General features: G+C 39.1%; 1 protein-coding gene across 2 annotated transcripts; it reads left to right on the forward strand.

Annotated features, from left to right (window-relative positions):
- The first annotated feature begins 1,886 nt into the window (after nt 1-1,886).
- Nucleotides 1,887-17,499, forward strand: LOC101519913 (bile acid-CoA:amino acid N-acyltransferase). Of its 2 annotated transcripts, none has more exons than XM_058672794.1 (4): nt 1,887-2,041; nt 8,471-8,983; nt 13,543-13,745; nt 16,801-17,499. In XM_058672794.1, exons 2-4 carry the CDS (start codon nt 8,518-8,520, stop codon nt 17,392-17,394), a joined length of 1,263 nt encoding a protein of 420 aa, XP_058528777.1. In that variant the 5' UTR covers nt 1,887-2,041; nt 8,471-8,517; the 3' UTR covers nt 17,395-17,499. The 2 variants fall into 2 exon arrangements, with proteins under 2 accessions (XP_058528777.1, XP_058528776.1); XM_058672793.1 differs by lacking the exon at nt 1,887-2,041 and adding an exon at nt 4,340-4,964.
- The last annotated feature ends 6,921 nt before the right edge of the window (nt 17,500-24,420 follow it).

Here is a 24,420-nt window from a genome sequence, read left to right on the forward strand (position 1 = left end):
AATAAGGACAGATTGTTATAAGTGATGCAACATTGCCCTTCTGTTTTGGCGCTTCAAATCATGGCCTCTTGTGCTTCAACCTTCTGCTATGAATGTCACATGGTGTATGGTTTTCCTACCTTTCATTTTCAGTCTATTATCTTTACTTGTAAAGTGAATTTCTCATAGGCAATATATAGTTGGATTTTTTTTAAAGATTTATTTTATTTTTATTACAAAGTCAGATATACTGAGAGGAGGAGAGACAGAGAGGAAGTAGAGCTGCCGGGATTAGAACCAGCGGCCATATGGGATCAAGGCAAGGACCTTAGCCACTAGGCCACGCTGCCGAGCCCTATAGTTGGATTTTAAAAAAAATCGATTTGACCAATTTATATCTTTTACTCCAGGAAATTAAGGCTTAGCATTAAAGATTAATATTGAGAGATTAAAAACTGATTACTGTGATTTTATTGATTGTTTTTTGATTGTATCTGTTCTGTTAGGGACTCCAAAAATGTCATGTGTTTTCATAATTATTACATCTAATATAGGACTCCCTTCAGCATTTCTTGTAAGTTCAATCTTGGGTTAATGAATTCTAGCTTTGTTTGTATGAGAAATATTACTTCAGTTCTAAAAGCTAGCCCTTTGGGTCCTATATTCTTTATCTTTCAAGATTTTGAATATATCATACCAGTTTCTTCTGACTATAAGATTGTTACTGTGAAGTCTTGCTGTTAGTCTGATGGGTTTTCCTTTATAATTTGGTTGTTTTTCCACTTAATTCTCTTTACTTCTGTCTGACCGGATTATTTCGAGTCCTGTTCTCCCCAGATCAGAAATTCTTTCCTTAGTTCATTCCACTGTTCAAATTCTGAATTATACCTTTTTATTTCATTGATTAGAAGTTTTCAGCTACAAAATAAATTTTTTCCAAAGGTAGATTTATTTTACTTGAGTTACAGAGGGGGTAGAGGGAGAAATAGAGAAAAAGAGAATTTTCATTTGCTTGTTTCCTCTGCACATGGCTGCAGCTGTCAGAGTTCTGCCATCTGAGTCTGGGAGCCAGGAGCTTTTTCCACATATCCTCTGTGGGTACAGGAGCCCAACAATTTGAGCCATTCTTTGCTGATTTCCCAGGCCACAAGCAGGAAATTAGATCTGAAATGGAGCACGTGGGATTAGAATCAGTGCCCATTTGGAATGCTGGTTCCATAGGTGGAGAATTAGCTTGTGTGCCAGACATCAAAAATTGCTGCGTAATCCTTTTGCATGATTTGAGCTCATGCTTGAATTTTTCATTACATCTTGTATTGTTTTCTTCATTTATTTTAAATATCTTTTTTGCATTTCTGCATTCCCTTAGCATCATTATATTACTTTTCTAGCATTTCATATAGTTCAGCATTTCACTTAATATAGCAGATTAAGATGTTTCTGCTCTGCTTTTGAGGCTATCATGTTTCCTTACTTTCTGTTTCCTGTGTCTTCATGTTGACCTCTGCACATGTGGTAAAATAGTTCCTTCTTATGGAATAGTTCCCCATGGAAAAGACATTTTATTTAGGTGGAATGCAGTGTCTTAGTTTGTTAGTTCCAAGTGAGCTTAGAAGGGCAGCTTCCGAGTGATTTCTTTAATCACTATCAGCAGCATGTACAAGTGCCACAGCTGTGTAGTTGGCAGCAGTTTGTGGAGATAGATGTATTACTTTGAAGTGGCTGAAGGCTTTTAAGGATGTGTATTTTCAGCACTAGGGTTTGTGATGGCTGGAGCCTCATTCTTGGTGCTAAGGCACGCAGAATGAGCGGTCCCGTTGTCCTGCCAGAGAAGCCTCATTGACATTGGGGCTTGTGACACCAATAGGTGGGGCTCAGGGACTGTGAAGTGAATGAGACTTTCTGTAGATTCTGCTGGGAGTCTGTGACCTGATGTTGGGACCTCTGGCAGCAGGAGCCCCAGTCTCAGCACTCAGAGTTGTGGAGAGGACTTTGTCCCATTCCTCTAGGATGACTGGGGAATTTTCGCTGGCAGATATGGGTTTGGAATGATGGACTGCAGGTAGGTTCTTCCCCAGGTCTCACAAAGTAGATTCTGGTGGATTTGAGGAATCTAGTCCTGAAGTTTCAGGAAGCAGTGAGGCCATTTATCCAGGTATCACTGGTGACAGCAGTTTTAGGAATCGTGGATTGGTAGCTGCCAGCCTAACGTAGAGAAATGTAGCTAGGGTTCCTCAGGTAATGCCCATGAACGTGAGTTATCTCAGGTATTGTAGCACCAGTGAAAGTCCCTCTGCATGGCACTGACAAGCATGCCCTTCACTTTTTCAAAGGGCACTGTTCATAGTAGAGGTGGTGTTTGCGCCTTGGGTACCCTACATTTTTGTCAGAAAATATAAAGGTCTTATCCTTTTAGGTTGTTTTTGGTCTCCCCTCAGGGAATTTTTCTTTAAAAACTTACTTTAAAGGCAAAATGATAGAGAAAGGGGATCAAGATCTATAAAGTTATTTACTTCCGAAACGGTCACAACAGCCAGATCTGGGTCAGGCCAAAAGCCAGGAGCCTAGAACTCCATCCACCCATACCATGTAAGTATAGCACAACCCTGGCACTCCCTCTTGTTCCATTTTTATGTTGTTCGTAAACTGGTTTTATTGCTATTTTGAATATTGATCTGTCATAAAACTGTCCCTTACTCATATGTCAAGGTTACATAGATTTCTTGATCCTAGACCTAAAAATCTCCAGTTTGATCTTATTAGTACATGTTCTGTGAATCCTGAAGCACCAAAAGGCTTGAAAAACCATTACCTCAGTCTTGCATGATTCTGCTTTTCTTTTCTTTCATTTCACCAGGTTGTTTCACAGAATAAATAAAAATTCTAAAATTTTTATTTGAATGTACAGTTTCTGAATTTAACAGAAGTTACTAAATTAACTTCAGACTCCACAGAATGCTAATACTTAATTTTATTTGTATAGTAGCACATTGTGGCTACTACCAAAGTTCTGCTTCTTTTCATCATAAGATATCAAATTTAAAATATTTAACTTTGTACAACAGTAATCATTATATTTATATTCATATTTTGTTAGAGTCCAAGTAATAAGGCTTAAGATCAATGTCCTCCTAATTCAGAATCCAGTGCTCATTCATTAAGCTATTTATTAGTTGTCAAATGAAAGTTTTGTCACTTCACATCCCTTTATTTGGAAACAACTATTCAATGTTGTTTTTAAGGCAGTTTGTCTAAGTTGTGAAATTACTTGGCCCGAGGTGTTCAAGATGTATTTATTTTATTTTTAGGGTCATTGGTTCTTACGTGTTTTGGCTGTTTATTTGTGGTTATCCTGTTTTCAGTATAACTTGGAGTTTATAGAGTTATTGACCTTTTCAAAGAACCAACTTTTGTTGATTTTTTTCTAATGTTTATTTTTTGATCCAGTAATATGTGATACTATTTTCTGTTAATGAGATTACTATATTTTTCTAACTTCCTAGTTAAAATTTTAGATTCCTGGTTTTAGACCCTCTTTTTTGATAAAATCCATTTGAGTTATAAACTTCTCTCTTTAGCTATGTTTGCAGTTTTTAATATATTATACTTCCACTGTCACTGAGTTTGAAATTTTCTTGTTTCCTATGTGATTTGTTTTCTGACCCATAGGTTATTACAATGTGTTTGGTTATCAAATATGAGTTTTCTAGATACTGTGTTACTATAGATTTTAAATTTTCTTGTGACTAGAGAATATATTCTGTGATTAAACATTTTTACATTTACTGAGGTTTATTTTATGATGCAACTTAGAGTTTGCGTTGCTGAATATGCCATGTGTAATTTTTGGACTTGGTTATTACATAGACAGTGATTAGGTCAAGGTCGTTGAGAGTATTGCTTAAGTATATGCCTTTGCCTATTTTTATCTAGTTGTTTAGTTGCCAAGAGAAATTTGAACTTTTCAGCCACTATTATGATATTGTGTACTTCTTTGTTTAATTCTGTCAGTGTGTGCTCCATATGCTTTGAAATTTATTATTTGAATATGTGAATTTTGCGATGTCATTATTATCTCTGCATTCTTGGCCTTGAAATCTACTTATCTGTACCTGATATATCCATTTAAAGTTTTTTTTAAAGATTTATTTATTTTTATTTGAAAGACTGACTGACTCCCCAAATGGTCACAACAGCCAGACTGAACCAACCGAAGCCAGGAGCAAGGAATTTATTATAGGTCCTGCACATGGGTTCAGGGGCCAAGGACATGAGCCATTCCATGCTGCTTTCCCAGTGCATAAGTCGGGAACTGGATGGGAAGTGGATCAGCTGAGATTTGAACCGATTCTCCTATGGGATGTCAGCAGATTCACTTGTGTATATTCATTTGTGATTGTATTCTGAGTTTCTAGGTTTGTTAGCCTCATCAGTTATTTCTGCTACAGTATTCTGTATGAGTATGTCAAAATTTATTCATTCATTTTATTGCTAATAGATGTTTGATGGCTTTTAACTTTTAGGTAGCTTGCAAAATACTGCAATGAACATTCTTGTACACATATTCTGTTATACTTGAGGATGCATGTATGTTGGATATATCTGAATTTTTAATTGCTAGATAAAAAGTTATTCATATTGTCAAGTTTACTAGCTGGTGTTAAATTGCTTATATCTTAGCACCTCTTGATTTACTTGGTGTTTTACTTCTGCTGTGGTTTGAGTGTTAAAATCCCCCCAAAGCATGTGTTAAAGGCTTCTTCCAGAGGGTGGCGCTATTGAGAGATACTAAAACTTTTGGGAGGTGGGACTTCTGAGATGGCCTTAAGGGGTCACTGAAGCATGCCCTGGGGAGGTACTTTCTGAAAGAAGGTTGCTATAAAACCTGGCCATGTGATCCTTCTTTTCTGACATTCCACCATCTGTCATCTGCTCTTCACCATAGAATCCACATTGTACCATTTGGGCCTTCAGCCTCCAAAACTGTGAGTTCAATGAATCTTTTTCTTTTATAGGAAAGCTTGTCTCAGGCATTTCATTATAGTAATGATAATACTCATATTACTACTTAAGTTTTGATTTCAGAATTTTTTAAATAGGATGCTTAATTTTTGCAAAATGTTACAAATATTTTGTAAAATTTTAAAATATTTTTAAGAGAATTTGTTTATTTTTATTGGAAAGGCAGATATACAGAGAGAAGGTTATACAGAGAAAAGATGTTCCATTTGCTGGTTCACTCCCCATGTGGCTGAAATGATCAGGAGCCAGGAGTTTCTTCAGGGTCTCCCATGTGAATGCAGGGAGACGACAAGCAGGGAGCAGAAGGGAAGTGGAACAGCTGGGTCACAAACCAGGCCCAAATGGGATACCAGCACATATAAGGTGAGGATTTTAGCCACTAGGCTATCACACCGAGCCCAAGTTTTTAAAATTTTCTAAATGTGAAGTATATACCATGATTTTCATTTGTATTTCTATGGTTGAAATGAAAATCCTTTTTTATGTTTTTAAGCATAATTACAAATGCTTTTTATTTTATCTTTTATTCTGTTCTGTTTGAAAGGCAGACAGAAACAGAGACAGAGAGAAATCTTCCATTTGCCAATTCAGCCCTGAAATTGCTGCAACAATCAGGCAGAAGCCAGGAAACCTCGCTTTCACTCTGACTTGCCCATATTGATTTGGGTGGCAGGGCCCAATGGTTTGCACCATCTTGTGCCTGCTCACAGAGTGTGCATGAGCTGTAATCAGAAGCCAAGTTCAGTGTCCCACATGGCAGCAGAGGTTAGCCTGTCTGTCAAATACCCACCCCTTTATCCTTGTACATGTGTGACTTGTGTTTCCTTTTGTAGAAAATGCTCAAGTCTTTAAAAAATACAATATTTAACTGAGAGTTGTGTTTTTAGATCTATTTTCATCGGAAATACAAATTTACAGAGAAAAGGAAAAACATACAGAAAGATTTTCCATCTGCTGGTTCACTTCCCAAATGCCACAACAACTAGAATTGAGCCAAAGCCAGGAGCCAGAAACTCCCTCTTGGGTCTCCCACATGGGTTCAGGTGCCCAAGGCATTGAACCATCCTCTGCAGCTTTCCTAGGCCACAAGCAGAGAGTTGGATAAGAAGTAGAGCAGCTGGGGCACAAACTGTTGCCCATTTGGAATCTAGGTGCTTGCCTGGGGCTGGATTAGCCAATCGAACCAGTGTGCTGGGCCCTGAGACTTACAGATTTGCTTTTAGGAATTGCTTATAAAGTCTAGAGAATACATTTTTAAAAATATAATTTATTCTATTTATTAGAAAGACAGAGTGACTGGGAGAGAGATATCTCATTCACTGGTTCACTTCCCAAGTGGCAACAACATCTGAGGCTGGACAAAAGCCAAAGCCAAAGCCAGGAGGCCAGAATTCCATTTGGGTATCCTTTATGGATGGCAGGGGCCCAAGAAGGTTCACCATTATCCACTGCTTTCCCAAGCACATTAGCAGGGAGCTGGTCAAAACAACATCCATGACTTGAGTCAACATTCAGATATGAGTTGCTGGTGTCACAGGTGGCTGGCTGCTCAGCCCCCTGCACCACAACACTCACCCCATGGCTAGTAGTTCTTGAATGGTTTTGTGTGTAACATGTATGTTGCAAATTAGTAGCTTATATTGTCAAGTCTTTTGAGCTTATCAGAAGTCCTTGAAATGAAGTTAAATTTATTAATATTTTCCTTTCAGTTTATGCTTTTTAAATTGCTTTCCACCACCACAAATAAAAAAACCCAACTGTTTAATGGAGATAGTCCTTTTCTCATCATATACAATCTCTCTATTGCTCCATTCTGTAGCTCTTTTAAGAGCTCATGATTAAATGAGGGGGCATAAGGAATTCATAAATTTGGTGTTTGTTGAATTCTAAAAGTAGAGATTGAGCTCCAGAAAAATATTTTGTTATTCATCAATGTGACCCATTTGTCATTGCCAGCAGTGTGACCTCAGTAAAGAAAACATTTCCAAATCAGTGTTCTTTAGTGGTTGTGTTATTTATTTGTAGAGGAAACACATGCCAAAATATTGCCAGTAGAGGTAGATCAGGTTGTCTGATGACAACCGGAGTGTCTGTCCCTCCCTTACAAAGCCACCATGATTCAGTCATGGGAGTCCTGTTTGAAGCACCCAATCTAATCCAATCACTATCCAAAAGGCAAACCTTCAAATGCCATAACTAGATTAAGCTTTCATCCTCTTAATACTATTAATGTAAGGATTTGGATAACAAACCTTTAACACTTGGGAAATGTTCCAAACCACAGCACTCCTATTTACCAAAATGTTAAGCTTAGAGTTGAACGAGTGGTGGAATTGTGTATTTGCATTACTGTAGTTTTGATTGAGCGCACCACTAGCTTCAAATATTTTTATATGTCAGTTTAGGCCTAGTTAATCAGAGCTTCAGTTCCTGGTATTGATAATCTTCTTGGGGTATCTTTGTGGTTCGTTAGCTTTTCAAACTGTAGGAGGTTCTGAATTCTAATTCTAGTCTCTAGCTAGTTTGTTCACTCTGCAGTTCTGCTTTTGTCTTGAGCATGCTGAAGTATCTGCTCTGCCCCTCTGTCCACAACCGTTGGAGGGCATCTGCTTTACTTTATGTTAAAGGCCTGTAGCCCCAAGTGGACGTCTCTAAGCTTCCATCACTGCTCAGATCTGTGATGTTTCTTCACCCTGAACACACAGTGGCATCCTGTAGTAAGCTGACAGAAAAACCTACTTACTCTGTGGTTGGAGTCCCTTGGGATTCTAATTGATTAAGCTGGGTCCCACATGTCATTTAAAAGTATGTTAAATTGGGCCTGACGCCGTGGCCTAGCGGCTAAAGTCCTCACCTTAAACGCGCCCCGGTATCCCATATGGGCACCAGCTCTAATCCCAGCAGCTCCAGTTCCGATCCGAAGACGGGAACCAGGAACCTCTTCCGGGTCTCCCACGCAGGTGCGGGGTCCCAAAGCTTTGGGCCGTCCTCGACTGCTTTCCCAGGCCACAAGCAGGGAGCTGGATGGGAAGTGGAGCTACTGGGATTAGAGCTGGTGCCCGTATGGGATCCCGGGGTGCGTTCAAGGCGAGGACTTTAGCCGCTAGGCCACGGCGCCGGACCCCATACCTAGTTTTCAAGAGCTGTGTATGACAGACAGTTGTATCTTCCTTTATGCATTGGAAATGATTAATATATATTTTGTATATTTCTACAAACGTAACCACTTGCTTTCCGTCTTTTAGAAAATTGTTGAAAATTCTTATTTTACAATTAAGTATTATGTTAGACTATAATGATAAACTCTAAAATTTGTTGAAAAATGAAATGAAAAGTACTTTGAATTTTTCATAAAATTTTTTGAGGGCCCTTTTTATTTGCTAGAAATTGAATGTTTGGTTCAATTCAACTGTTATTAACCTTCTCATTACCTTATTTCATTCTTCTTAATTTTCTTCTTATTTTGAAGTTTCACTGAAGATTCTTTGGATCATCCAAGGTGCCACGCTGTAAAAAATGGTTCAGCTGACAGCTACTCCTACAAGTACACTTGTTGATGAGCCAGTGCATATCCGAGCCACTGGCCTGGCTCCTTTTCAGTTGGTGTCCCTTCACGCGACCCTGGAAGATGAAAAGGGGATGTTCTTTAATTCCTGGGCCTACTACAGGGCCAATGAAGTTGGTGAGGTGGACTTAGATCGTGCTCCGGCACTTGGAGGTGATTACACAGGAGTACACCCCATGGGACTCTTCTGGTCACTAAAACCTGAAATATTCTTAACTAGGCTGTGTAAAAGAGATGTGATGAACAGCCCCTTCAAGGTCCAGATAAAGCTTTATGACAAAGAGTTACCAATACAACCCAAAGTCACCCGTGCACCAACGGCCAGTGTGACTGTGGAAAGATGGTATATGGCATCTGGTGTCACACGCATCCAGGTCCGGGAAGGTCGTATTCGGGCAACCCTCTTTGTGCCGCCAGGTGAGTAGAATTATTCAAGTCATTGTTACTCCTATATCTCCTGTTTTGAATGACTTATCTTTCTGGAAATTCAGCTTGAATGTGTATAATATACAGAGCACTCCTTTCCTGCCTTCCATCAGAATTGACAGTGCTGAAACTAGAGTCCAGTAGTGTTTCACTCTAGCTCAACCTTCAGTTCAGTAATTCTGGAGCTGTCTAAAAATATGGGTACATATAGTATACAGAGTACCTTTATTATTGTGAGATTTCTATGGCTTCGGACTTAGTTTGCATTTATCTGCATTGAAGACCAGCTATCTAAAGACTCAATTTGCCATCGTGTAAGTTATGTTCTCCTCCTTTTAGGGCCTCTGTTGTATTGAATTTCTGTTAAAAAAAAATCATTACCACAACAAGCTGGTAAAATGGTCAACTGAAAAATTAAGAAAATAAAGAAATGAAAAGAAAATTTATAGTTTCTAGTCCTATAAGTGTTGCCTATTGATAGAATATTCAATAAATCAGGTAATATCAGAGGGTTCAGAGTCATGACAGTGGATGGGTTAACCCACTGTCTGCAATGCCAGCATCCTGTATGGGCATGCTGTGTGGCCACTTCCAGTCCAGCTCCCTACCAATACCCCTAGGAAAGCAGCAGAGGATGGCCCAATTCTTTGGGTTCCTGCACCCACATGGGAGACCTGGATTAAGTTTTTATTTCTCCTTGAAACAGCTTCTGGTTTCAACAGCCATAGATGTTGTAGCCATTTGGGGAGTGGACCAGCAGATAGAAGATCTCCCTCTCTCTCACACTCTACCTATCAAATAAATAAAACAAATATTTTTAAAAGAATACCAGAACACTCTTTTTTTCCTTTGCAGTAATATCCACATATTCAATAAGTGGCTTAAAATTCTTTTGGTACATTTCTACAAGTTTATTATGGGACTGAATTAAGCAAAAATATTACCAGAAGACCCCCACAGGCTCAGGCTTCAGGCCTAGCAGGCCTCCTTTGTCAAGCATGTGCTTTGATCTGGGACAACTATCAACTCACCAGGATATATTGTCTTTATTTATTTATATTTAACTGAAGAGTCTGCTCCTAGAACTGAAATGGATTGAACCTGTTTGAAGTGTAAAAGAGTTCCTGACAACATAATGATAATATAGAAGGATAACTAACTTTCCCCTTTAAAATGCACAGTGACTCATGGACTTTCTGAGTAAACTTGAATTCTATATACACACAATAATGATCATATAGACCACTTACTAGTGTATAGGGGCCAGGAAGTGACACAAGCTACTATGCCTTCATTATCCCACCCCTATGAAAACCTGAATGTTGGTATCCTTACTCAGTTCTTCAAATGATATTTTTAAAAGAATACATTGTGTATCATTTTCTCTCTCTTCTCAGGATAAAGTAAATGTAGAAATTTTTCGAAATCTCAATACTCTTAAGACTCTCCTTTCAAATGTAATTGATACTTATCCTTAGCTAAAATCACTTTTACAAGCATAAAATACTGCCCATAAAGATATTGTAAATTCCTTCTAGTTTGTGGCTTCTGCGGCATATTAGAAACAAACTGCCCACACAGGACATGACTGTTACTCTGTAGAGAATGAGCAGTGTTATTGAATGAAAGGTTTTATTGTTTACAACCACATGGGCATGTCGTTTAATTCCTGAACAAGTACAATCCATTGAGTGGGACAGGGTAATAACTAGTCAGGACTTTCGTCAGCTAGATATTAAAAAAAATTTTTTTTAAGTCATACACTTTGAAAACCTATTTGAATCTGCGGGGTTTTCTCATGAGTATAATGCATATATCTGTGTTTGGATCAGGTTTTGCATATACATTGAGCACCTTTATATATTTCCTAAAATCTGTATTTGTACCTCTTTCTACCTTAAGAAGCCATGACCCAATTTCTGTGACATTGTTCTGAAACTAGAATTGAAGACCATTCTCCATGGTGGCAAGGAATAAACATATCAGGGAACATTCCCAATCAAATGTTTAGATATTGTGGTCCATTGCATATTCAAGTAGACCTTAATCCTGCCCAGATACAAGGCAAAAAATTTGGAGAGTCTATTTGAAAATCTTTACAGTACTATCAAAATTTGTGGTGCAATTCTGCTCTTTGTTCTATTACTTTCTTTTCTTCATCTTCCCTTTATGCACTATTCTGTTTTTATTGCAATAGTATAGTCCTTCAGCAACAGTCACAAGTCCATCATCCTGCTGTTTACATGTAGTATGATATTGCAGGTATAGACAGTGGTAGAAAGTGAAGCATCCTATTGTCAAGATGTATTTAACAGTTTCGTTGGGAGTCTATTATTCTGGGGTAGAGATGCATACTGCAATGTATCTTCACTTCTCGATACGATAGTCTCTATTACACAGTTTCTCTGTGTGCATGCATGTTTTCCTATATATCTGTTGATCTTGTATTTTGCATGAAGATTGCCTTCTATCAGAGAGGCAGACAGATGCTTTTATTTGTGCAGGTAGAATCAGTAACCTTATTCATTGTTCCTACGTCTCTTTTATCATTGGTCATTGCGACTCTGATTAGCACAATCTTCTCTTTAGGGCCGGTTTCTAAACTGTGTTGCTCACAGGTCTACAGGTTGATTTTACTGATTATGTTTGGTACCTGGTTCTTCATATGCAGTCGCTTAGACCATTTCCTCCAGCGAATTTCAGTTCCAGGCTCTTGTGCTTGACTTCCACTGCTGTTTCTGTATCAAAGCTCCTGGCTCACCACTCTCCACCCCCTGTGATCCCATGTTGTGGCTACACCATTGTCTGCTCAGCCTTTCTCCCACTCCCAGTTCCAGCAGTACCTAAGATTGGTGAGACACTAGCTATCCTAGATCACAGGGTTGTCAGTGGTGCCAGTGGTACAGATTTTCTTTTTCTTCCCTCTTCTTGTTGCAAACTGCTGGTCCTTAGATCTAGGGGTCACCTGGACATATTTTGGGTGGAACCTGTAGAATGCCCAGTCATGTTTTCCCCTTGGGACCAGTGCAATGTGTTGAGCCTTAAGTGAGTTCTCTCCTGGCTAGCACCTGTTCAGCTCTTTGTTGTCCTCCACCCTCGCCCCACAACCTCACAATAGGTTTTGCCTCAATACACACAATGGCACCTAATGTGACAACGGTAGGGGTCTGGGCCATGAAATCCATCCTCTTCCTGCACCCAACTACTTGGGCTCTACCACTCTGCTTCTGCTCATGGTCAGATTAAACAAATCAGCATGATGGGCAGTTTTATGCCTGTTTTCTTTTAATTAATTAATTATTTTTTTGACAATCTTGACATAATTAGGCTAAAAAGGTTCAAGCACTACAGGAAGATGGGCAAAACAATTAGTTCCATATTGTTTCCTTAATATATCTGATGTAAAAGGGGATTTTAAGGGAGAAGCCCCACCCAGTCTCCCACCCACCCCAGGTCCCAGATGTGGGGCATGCTCCAAGGTTTTGTTAGTTCTCCAGTTCTGAATTGCTGCCACTCTCACCACTCCAAGCACGATGAGGTTGTTGGAGAATCCACTGATTGACATAGTCCATCATAGAGTCTCCGTTTGCCCAGTATTTGGCTGCCAACATATAGCTGAGGTGGTTGATTGACTTGTTCTGTCCTCTGTCTTTTGATGGTTAGGGTTCTGAGTTCGGAAGTTCGATTGGGGAGATCCCCAAAGAAACTTTGTGTGAGGTGTTCCCAGACCAGATTCTTGTATGTACTAGCAAGCACAGGGCCTGGCACAGTCCATTGCCCCAATCAGCTGGTGGTTGCAATTGCTGGGTTGGTTCTATTTGCTTCCATCCCTGTCTTCCACTGGAACCAATGGGTGTTTGCAGTACAGCCTGTTTCTGCCCAGCACATACTCGGCCCTCACATAAGCCAGTGGGAGCTACAGCCTAGTCAGAGCAACCCACAATAACCCCCACCAGGCCTGCCCCCTACCCTGGTTTGCCAGTATGTATGGCAGATTAGTCCAGTCTGTCCCACATCCCCTTCTGCTCTCATACATGTCAATGGGTATTAAAACCTTGTTCCATCTAACCAGCTCAACTATCCAGCCTTCATGGATGTTGTTGGGTGTCTCTCTGTCTAGCCACTCAAGTCCCTGTCCTAGTTTTGGTGCCCTGCCGTGGGGGGGGAGGATGGTAACCCAAGAGGTAGGAGCCTACTATTTCCCTCCCAGGCCACTCCCACTCCCAGATTATGCACTCTTTATGCCTGTTTTTTTTCACCTCTTGCCTTCCCTGGGCACTTCCCTGCCCACCTGGCTGCTGATGGAGCTCTGATCACTGATCGCTGCTGGGGTGTGTGTTCACTACAACACCATTCTGTTTACTCTGGTGCTTTCCCATGTCCACAAGTCTCCAAGTGTTCCTCTGCCACTGGCCTATCGTCTCATATTTCCTGGGGTCATACCCTCTCTGCTTCACTTTAGCTAATCCTTCTCTGGTTAAACTTGTTCTCACCCTGTTGTGCCATCGTTGTTCTCAAGCACTATTCTGTTTGGTCTTGTTCTTTTACAGGAGATGGTCAGTTACCTGGAGTAATTGATATGTACGGTGGTACTGGTGGACTGCTTGAATCCCGAGCTAGTCTCCTGGCCAGTCATGGTTTTGTCTGCTTGGCCTTGGCTCATTGTGGCTTTGAAGACCTGCCAGCCCAGCCAGACAAAATAGACTTGGAGTACTTTGAGGAAGCTGCCAACTTTCTCCTGAAACATCCTAAGGTAAATTTGCCTTTCAGTTGATTTCAGTTCCTTCCTTTAAATAACCATCATATTCTGTGATTTCCTTTAACTTTTAAATATGATTCTTCCTCAGTGAACTTGAGATTCCATTACACACGCAAATTATCCCCAATACTTAGTTCTGATGCCATGTCAGAACAGGACAAGTCTGTCACTTACCAAAAGGCATTAGCTTTGAATTCCAAAACCTTTTGAAATAGCTTGTCCTTCTGGCTCCATCCCATCTGCCTAAGGGAATTTGAATGCATTCCTTTGTTAGAACTTCTCCTCTTGCATTACATCATTTATTGTACTGATGCCATTTCACAATGTTATTATGTAAATTGGAGGGATATTACATGTGAAGTCTCAATAAAGGTTAATAATAATTATTGTTACTATCTGTATTCACTATTACCATCTTTATTCACTGCCATCATACATAACCAGGCAGTCTACATATTTTTTGATGATTGGGTCTGAATTTGTGTCTCCCATATGGATGACAAAGAACCAACTACTTAAGCTGTCATAGCTATCTCTCAGAGTCTATATTAGCAGCAACTGGGTTTGAACCGGTGCCCATATGGGATCCCGGCCATTCAAGGCGTGGACCTTAACCACTATGCTATCGCTCCGGGCCCACATGAATTCTATAGATTCAAAATTCCCTGATACTAAATGCAAGGACAGTAAATTTTTTTTTAAAGAGTTATTCTTCCAAGGACCAGAAGCCAATTAGATTAAGAATGCACAGATTAGACATACCTATTTTTGTTTATTCTTGTTAAAGTAAATTTTACTTCATCTTCCTTGGGTACATCTCTTGTGATTTACTGTCTTTCCTTGCCATAATAATGACTCTGTACTTACAGGGTGGGTGTTTAGCGTAGTGATCATGGTGCCTTGACTTCTAACTGAAGAGGAGAATGAAGACAGATTGTCAGGATGAGCACAAGATGAGCTCAAGTACTCAGTACTCAATGGAAAAGCTTTGTTCAATCACTAGGAAGCCTGGCCTTTATCCTGTAATAAGCTGGAGACTCTTAAGCAAGTGACATGCTCAAGAAAAAACAGACTCAGAAATCTGGCCTACAACAATGAAGACAGAAAAGCAAGAGCTTCTTATAGGATAGGCAAGAAACAGATGTGTCATGGATAACACTAGTACAGACTGACAGGAAAAAAGTACTCATTTATTTATTTTAAATATTTGTTTTTTTGAAAGGCAGAGTTACAGAGAGAGAGAGAGAAAGAAAGAGAATACCAGAGATTGAGTCAACATGCTAGCATCCTAAATCAGAAAAAATGGTTAGAAGCACAAGTGTTTGTTTTTTATCCATGCTTCTGCCTAATCTTAATGGGAGAAAATAAAGAAGTCCCTAGCAGAACATACTGGCACGAGCTGAAATAGAAGAACAAAGAACAAAAACCAAGAGCTTCAGACCCATAAAAATCTGCCTCTTGGAGACATTGCTCTTAACACACAAATCCAGGTCATGTTAGTCTAGAAGTTGTGGAGAATGGCTGTGGTGTAGACAAGTGTCATGCTCAGTATAGGATATGATTACTTTTCTAAAAGATTTTTTTAAATGATTGTTTAAATTCTATTTTTGACAATCTTTACATAGTTAATTACGGTAAAAAGGTTCAAGGGCTATAGGGAAGTGGGTAAGACTATTATTTCCATATTGTTCCCTTCATGTATCTGAGGTAAAGGGGGATATTGAGGGAGAAGCCCCACCCAGTCTCCCACCCACCCCAGGTCCCAGATGTGGGGCATGCTCTGAGATATTTGCTTAAGTGGTTTTAATAGTTCACCAGTTATGAACCGCTGCCAGTCTCGCCAGTCCGAGCACGGTGAGGTCGTTGAAGAATCCACTGATTGACATAGTCCATCATAGAGTCTCCGTTTGCCCAGTATTTCGCTGCCAACATATAGCTGAGATGGTTGATTGACTTGTTCTGTCTTCTGTCTTTTGATGGTTAGGGTTCTGAGTTCAGAAGTTCGATTGGGGAGATCGCCAAAGAAACTTTGTGTGAGGTGTTCCCAGACCAGATTCTTGTGTCTAAAAAATTTTCATATTTATTATCTTCCTTCTGCGGGTTTACTCCCCAGCCAGAGTTGAGCAAATCTGAAGCCAGGAGCCTAGAACTTCTTCCAGGTCTCCCATGTGGGTGTAAGGCCACAAGGACTTGAGACATTTTCTGCTGCTTTCTCAAGCCATTAGCAGGAAGCTAGCTGGATTAGACTATAATCGGCACTGTATGGGATTCTGGTGCCACAGGCTGAGGCTTAGCCTACTGTGCCATGGCACTGGCCCCAAGGATATAGTTCTTTCTTGTTGGCTTCTCTTTTGCTTAAAGTGAAGACACCATTCATAGCTCATTTCCTCTAAGACTCTTTCTTAGATCCTACATTTAGTCCCTTTGGATTTGTCTTGACAGCATTGGCTATACACATTCTTGTATCATTTTTTTCCTTCCTATCTCTTTATATGATAGTGAGTTACTTGATGACAGAAGTTTATTTGTTTCTTCTGTATCTCCCCAGGCTTAGCACAGCATAGATGATCTAAAAGTGCTTCTTTGATGACTAACAATGAAAGAGGAAGTTGAGCCAAGGCTCCTTTTGAAATCAAGACAAATCTTTAATCATCTGTCAAACTTTCCATACTCTGTCCTTCCAATCTCAATTGCTTCCTCAGTATTTTTCCTATTGGACACTCTTTCCTGATACTCCAATCAATTATACCCCAATTTGTACTATTTAAAAGTCATGTTTTCTTTATTTTCCCTGTGTTGAAATTTATTTAGAACATTTCAACTCAGAATTCAATAAATGCTGAATATTTAGTATTCTGTCATCAAAGCTTGATACATTTTTGAAGGTATATTTTCTTTTAATTACATTATATATTTCAGAACTTCAGAGCTGGATGTATGAGAATATGGATTGGAAGTTTTACTTGCTTTGTTCCAATTGGGTTTTTGGAAACAGTGGGGTTTTTCAGAATGAACAGTATAATACCTCGTTTCCATCTTTTCTTTTCAGGTCCTTGGTCCAGGCATCGGGATAGTCTCTGTGTGCAAAGGGGCAGAGATTGGTCTCTCAATGGCTATTCATCTAAAACAAGTTGTGGCCTCTGTACTTATTAATGGGCCCAACTTTGTTCTTTCTGCTCCACATGTATATCGTGGTCTGATCCTTAAGCCTGGATCCTTTTCCACAGAATTAATACACTCCAATTCCTATGGATTGATAGATTTTTACCATGTTTTTGATAAAAGTAACCAGGAAAAGAGTCCTTCTGTTCTTCCGATTGAAAAGGCTAAGGGACATTTCCTGTTTATTGTGGGAGAAGCTGATAAGAATATCAATAGCAAAGTATTTGCTAAGAATGCCATAGAACAACTGAAGAGACATGGGAAGAATAACTGGACCCTGCTGTCCTACCCTGGGGCAGGTCACATGATAGACCCTCCCTATTCCCCGCTGTGCACTGGCTCAGCAATCCCTGGTGTATGTTCAGCCGTTCACTGGGGAGGAGAGTTGGTCCCACATGTGGCTGCACAGGAACATTCTTGGAGGGAGATCCAGAAATTTCTCAGGAAGCACCTCACTCCAGTAGTGACCAGTCAAATTTGAGAAGACCAGGTTTTCCTAGGATGCAGCCGTGTTAATCTCTTTATTAGAACTTTATCTCAGTTTTCATAGAGAAATTTGATCTTCTATTGTCTTTGATCTATTGTAAGAAGGAAGTGCAAACAAGGACGGCAAGAGGACTGAGAAGTTATAGCTTGAATTTTGAAAGAGAAATATGGTTTACACTTAACCAAACATCATATGCTGAGTTCTGTATTCACAGTTATAAACTTGGAACTCTTGCAACTCTAGAATGTTTGTCATATAGCAATTTCCAATCACATCAATTCTCATTCATATCAGTTTGCAAAGGGAAACAATGAATCTCAGAATATCCTGAATTATAAAAAGGACAAGAAAAAAAAAACAGATACTGGCATTTTTAAATTTCCCACAACTCAAATATAGTAGCTCCCCCAACTCTCCTTGAAACTAAACTTACAGCTCATGATTACTTCATTGTTATTGGAAAACTGGAGTAAAGAATACATAATCTTAATGCAAAATGGAAGCTTTATTAATCAGTCTACAAGTAATAGTTCAGCATCAGCAATATTTGTATGTCTGAACATGTATTTTTTGGCAGATTTGGCAATGAGAGAAATACAAATTGAGATTCATGTAGTTGCAATTTGAGAAGTAGCCGTGATCATGTGAGTTGTGTTCTAGATTAGAGGCTGGGAAACTTTTTCCTCTTACTACTATTTAGCCTGCCATTATAGCTCAATGCAACCATAAACAGCAAAAATGAACAGTTTGAGCCTGTGCTCCAATGAAATTTTATTTATGGAAATCAACAATTGCATTTCATATAATTTTTTATGTGGCACAACGTAATGATTTTTTTTCCTCTAAGAATTTCCAAATACAAAAACCATTCCTAATCCACTAGCATCACAAAAGTAGAATGAAGTTTCAGTTTGGCTTTCAAGAACATAATTTGGTGGACCTGGTGTAGCTTAATTTAAATAACATTGTTGAAGATAAAACGTGAAATTTTTTTTCTAAAAGGCAAATCATAGCCCAAATATTCCTGAACTACTGAACTGTGACAAAGAGAGGCAGAAAGCAACTAATGGATGACTGAGGTGAAGGATGAGCCAGTGGAAATGCGTTTTGGAAATGTTATAGATGTGACGAGAAGCCAGGGAGGACTTAGAGGAATAGAAGTAACGTAAGGACATTCACTTCCATCTGCCTGACCCCATCTCCTTCTGCTCTTGGCAGTCCATCTGCTTAAAGTAAAACTATACCATGCGGTTGAAATATTAACAGCTTCCCTACTCTCCCATTGAACTGGTCACATTTATAGGCCTGGTCAGTTAGAACTCTCACTATGATGACCATATAATTGGATCAACAATATCTCTTTTAAAATTTTACGTATTAGTTGTCATAATGGATATGATGTTCTTTTTTCTTGTCACAGACTTTAGAAAGAATGTCTCTGACTTCAAGGTCCGATGTCAGTGTCTGATATGTTTCCCGTGAGACATAATTTATAGATTTTTTTTTAACCAGGAATGTTTTCAGTTTTTTTTAAATACTTTTTCAGCATCACTAGAAATGCTTCTGTATTTTTTCTCTGGAGAGCTATAAAAAATAAATTAGTTTAATAGCAAATAGTGAAGCAATTTTAGTAGTGAACTAAACCTCATTATGATGTATTCTTAACATTAATAAATGCAGTTGAAATGTGGTTTTTGTATTTTGTGTGACTTCTTTTCGTCAGGTATTAACTAATTCTGCACTTATTTCACAGGAAGAATTAATATTTTTTTTTCTTTAATAGTTTAATTAGAATAGAACTTTTTTCTTTGTTGAAAGTGTTGTAGCACTAACCTGAATAAGTATTTTAAGACAATCAGAACTTTAATTTTATGTCTTATCTATGGTTTAGTTGATATTTCCAACCAGTGGTTTTCTTTTTTGACTATTTTGTATGTCAGGAAAATTAAAATATTTAATGTAAACTGCAAAGAATTTTTAAAATGTTTATATATACAATGTATGTTAGGGAAAAAAAGCTGCATGGATTTACTCTCCAAATGCCAACAACAACCAGGGCTGGGCCAGTCTAAAGTCAGGATCCTGCAGCTCCATCACATCTTTTATGTGGGTGGTAGGGACCAAATCCTTGGGCAATCATCTGATTCCTTCCCAAGCACATCAGCAGAAACCTGGGACTCCAGTTGACACTCTGACATGGCATCCAGGCATCCCAAGCAGTGACTTCAACCACCGTCCCAAAACTTCTGCCCCTACCCTCTGGTTACTAACACCAGGAAGACTAGAGATGTCTACGTACATTTGATTCATTTTTAAAAATGTTTTTACATACTTTATCGACTTAAGGGTTAATTAAGGCAGCATTCAGTTAAGAAAGGCACTTGAAAACAATTCATGAAGTGCTGTTGAGTGATCCATATCACAGAATTTGAGAATGAAAAGGACAATCCAAGTGCAGGATTTTGCTCATTGATTTTAAAGGGGACCATTCACACACAGCATTGTGGCATGTGTTGGCTAGCTGCTGAGGGCTTAGCCAGCAAGTCAGCAAACGTCGGAGGTAGGGACTAAGTCCAGCCTCCCCATGACTCCAGTAAACTTGATTGCTGAACCACCACTTGTGTAAATGAAGCCCCAGCATCTCCCAGACATAGAGATGACTTTCTCATCTGATGCTGTGGGGTGTCAATATTCAAATGCGTCCTGTCCCATGGTACAGGAAAGACACATCACAGCTCAGTTTCCTGTGTTCTTGGCTTGGCAATCCCCAAAGTTGTACACAGAACACATTGGTATCTGCCCTCTGGCAAAAATTCCAAGGAAAACTGTAAATAAACTGGGTGCCTTCACTACTTGCTGAATTTCTTCTTCACCATTATTTACTTGTTTGTCCTAGCTCATTGAGAGCTTTATTTTCTCCAGGATTCACAGCAGAAGGAAGGTCGTGTAGGAGTTATTTAGCTATCACTAAAGCTGAAGCAGTATCTGTTATTTAATTTATTTGAAATGTTTATTACTTTTTTCATTTACTTGAAAGGCAGAGCTTGAGAAGGAGAGGGACATGGAAGGGGAAAGGATAGGAGAAGGAGAGGGTATCTTCTACCTGCTGGTTTGCTTCCCCCAAACCTGCAACAGGTTGGAGCTGGGCCAGGCTGAAGCCACAATTTGGGAATTCCATCTTGTTCTCTCACATGAGTTACAGGTGTCCAAGCACTTGAGTCATTTTTTTTCTATCTCCAAAGTTGCATTAGCAGGAAGCTGGGTTGGAAATGGGTAATCAGGACTTAAATGTGCACTCTGATATGGGATGAAGTTATCCTGAACAGTAGTTTAACCAACTGTGCCCTAACTCCTGTCCCTGGGTATCTGAATTTGTGGAGGACTGTTATAATTGATTTCATATACAATTTCAAATTTAATGGATTGTAGCAGAAGCCTTTTCAGTAAATTTCTGATTTCAAAGTAGAAATCTAAATTTAGGTTTTATATTTAGCACATATTTTAGTTTTAGATTTATAGAAATCTGAGTCAATAGTACAAGGATTTCTCATATATCCCAAATCCAGTTTCTTGGTTATTATATCTTACATGTTTGTCACTTTGCCATAAATAATGGGTGCATATTATTTATGTATAATCATTATTATTTCATGTATAATCATTATTATTACATAAAGTACACACCTTAATCAGATTTTCTTAATCTTCTCCTAAAGTCCCTTTTCTGTTCCCAAATCCCATCCAGGAGTTCACATTATGCTTCTTTGTCATACATTTGTGATTCTTCATACCTGGGACAGTTTATGACTGACATTTTATTAGAGAATCATTCAGGATACAGCATAACAACTGGATCTTGTCAGATGCATGATTTCACTTTTTTAAAAGATCTATTTTATTTTAATTGCAAAATCTGATATACAAAGAGGAGGAGAGACAGAGAGGAAGATCTTCCATCCGATGATTCACTCCCCAAGCAGCTGCAATGGCTGGAGCTGAGCCAATCCAAAGCCAGGAGCCAGGAACTCTTCTGGGTCTCCCACGCGGGTGCAGGGTCCCAAGGCTTTGGGCCGTCTTCGACTGCATTCCCAGGCCACAAGCAGGGAGTTAGATGGGAAGCAGGGCACTGGGACTAGAACCGGTGCCCATATGGAATCCCGGCATTCAAGGCGAGGACTTCAACCACTATGCTATCGCTCTGGGCCCCATGATTTCACTTTTAAGATGAAGTTAGAATTAAAAGGAAATACAATAAAATACTAATTAAATATATGAATGCATATTTACTCATCACAACTCTGATATACAAAAATCATACTTTATTTTCCTGTAATAGAACAGGCATCCTTCTAAACACCTGCTTCCAATGATGCCTGTGTGTGTGAGATGGGGAAACATAAAGAAGCTCTTTCAGGCCTCCTGTTCAGGACTGTTACAGTAGTATAATAGATTAGGCCTCCACTTGTAGCTACTTCACTTCTAATCTAGCCTCCTGCTAAACTGACTTGGGAACAGCAGGAGATGGTCCAAGCACTTGGCCCCCTGCACCCACATGGGAAATGCATGATGCTACGTGCCCGATTGGCCCAACGCAGCCATTGTGCCATTTGGGGAATAAATTAGCTGAGGGAGGATCACTCCCTTTCCCCTCCACTGTAATTCTGCCTTTCAAACGAATAAAATTGATTTAAATATTAAATCTATTGATTATTAAATAAAATAGATTTTAAAATTTATTATTATTATTATCATTTTATGATACAGTTTCATAGGCCCTGGGATTTCCCTTATCTCCTCCCCAACCCCCTCACCTAGTTCCTCTATATCATTACTAAAGTGTAGTTCTTCATACACAGTCATATGTCCATCTTTGCGGGCATGGACAATGGCAAAGTCCAGCATCCTATTGTCAAGATATAGTAAACAGTTTCATTGGGAGTCCATCTTTGTCTGGAAGTTGAGATGCATACTACATTGTATCCTCACATCTGGATATGTTAGTCTCCATTTCACAGTTACTGTACATCCCCTTAAATGAAAAGTCACAGTACAAAATCAACAATAGGAAGAAAAATAGAAATTTACAATGCCATGAAGTTAAACAACATGCTACTAGATATGACAATCTCCATTACACAGCTACTATACATCCCCTTAAATGAAAAGCCACAAAACAAAATCAACATCAGGAAGAAAAAAGAAATTAACCACACCATGAAGTTAAATAACATGCTACTGAATGATGATGTGTTACTGAAGAAATGAAAAAGAAGATCAAGAACCTTCCTGCAGAAAATGATGCTACTGTATGATCTATGAGTCACTGATTAATCAGAAGAAACTGCTTTGAAGAGATGAAACTAACAAAATCAAAATCCATGAGATATAGTTTCCGCTGATTTTTGTTGGTGAAATGTGTCTCCTGTAGGCAATAAGTGGATGGGTTTTGTTTTTTAATCCAGTCTAATCTATGACATTTGATTGAGCTTAAGCCGTTTACACTCAGGGTTAATATGTATGGGTGGTAATTTGGTCTTGTCATTTTAGGAATGGGTTGTTCATTGATATAGTCTTCTGTTGTCATTTTGCTGGGATGTTCTTCACATTTGCCTTTGGTAGCAACAAGGAAGCAAATCAAGGCTGATATAACAGAAATTAGGAACAGAGTAGAGCGAATTAAAAGTATAGTGAAAAGTCTCAAAAATAGAATGAAGCAAGCAGAAGAAAGAATCTCAGGATTGGAAAATATTTCCTGTCACCATGGGGAAATAAACAAAAAGCTGGAAGCAGAGCTGGATCAGGCCAAAAAAAGTATTCAAGAATTGAAAAACACTATTAAGAGGCCTAATGTAAGAGTTATGGGAGTCCCAGAAGGTGCAGAAAGAGAAATTGATTTTACAAGATATATTTAATGAAATAGTAAGGGAAAATTTCCCTAACCTAGAGAAAGAAATGGGAAACAAGATCCAGGAGGGGCACATAACTCCCAATAGACCTGATCCAAAGCAATCTTCACCAAGACAAGTGATCATCAAGCTCTCTTCAATCGAACATAAGGAAAAGATCTTTAAATGTGCACATGAAAAAAAATTGACATATAAAGGAATGCCAATTAAGCTCACAGGAGATCTCTCACAGGAAACTGTACAGTCAAGAAGAGAATGGAGTGACATATTCCAGATTCTAAAAGAAAAAAAAATTGTTGGCCCAGGATAACATATCCAGCAAAGCTTTCTTTTGTCTTTGACAATGAAATAAAATTCTTCCACAGTAAAGAAAAGTTAAAAGAATATGCCTCTTACAAACCTGCCCTACAAATGATATTTCAAGGTAAAATAGATTGTCTTAAAAAATGGCTTTAATATAACCCATTTTCAAGAAAATATTTAGTCAAATTCAGTTTAGTCAAATTGACACTAGTAGAAATGCTTATCTCCTTGAAAAGATATCCTCCACTGCATTATCCAAATGGCGTCTGTGCGCGAATGGAGCTTGTGAGTGTTCTCAGTGTGTGGGTGACCTTGACACCTTGTGTCCAAGTACACAATGTACATAACTCAGAGTTCATCGTTTTTGCACAATCAAGGCCAACTGCTAACGTTAGCTTAACACCCTGTGGTTAAGCAAGGTTCCCCTTGGCTTTTGCTGTCTGCATGTTCTCTGCTTCAGTCTTGGCCTTTTTTGTGCCCTAAGAGACACAGGCCCTCAGCTCTCAGCTGCCTTTTATGTCTACTGCTGTAAGTGTGTGGACATGTCTAGATCCCTTTTTAACAACAGGAAAGCAAAGAGAGATCAGTATAAGCACTGTGCATCTCTCCAGGCCTAACAGTACAATGACGCCTTTTACTCTGCCTTGTAGAATTCTTAGTAGGAAATAGGACCAAAAAAAAAAAATCTTCCTCTGGGACTTCTAGTGTTTTTATAATGCGTTTCCACCTTGACAAAACCTGGATCTTCTTTCTAGAAACCATTGAGTTCTTCCTTAGGGCAGTAAGCCCTGGCACTTGCCTTAATGTAAGA

Source organism: Ochotona princeps, chromosome 14 (genome assembly GCF_030435755.1).
Source record: "Ochotona princeps isolate mOchPri1 chromosome 14, mOchPri1.hap1, whole genome shotgun sequence".
Lineage (NCBI taxonomy): Eukaryota > Metazoa > Chordata > Mammalia > Lagomorpha > Ochotonidae > Ochotona > Ochotona princeps.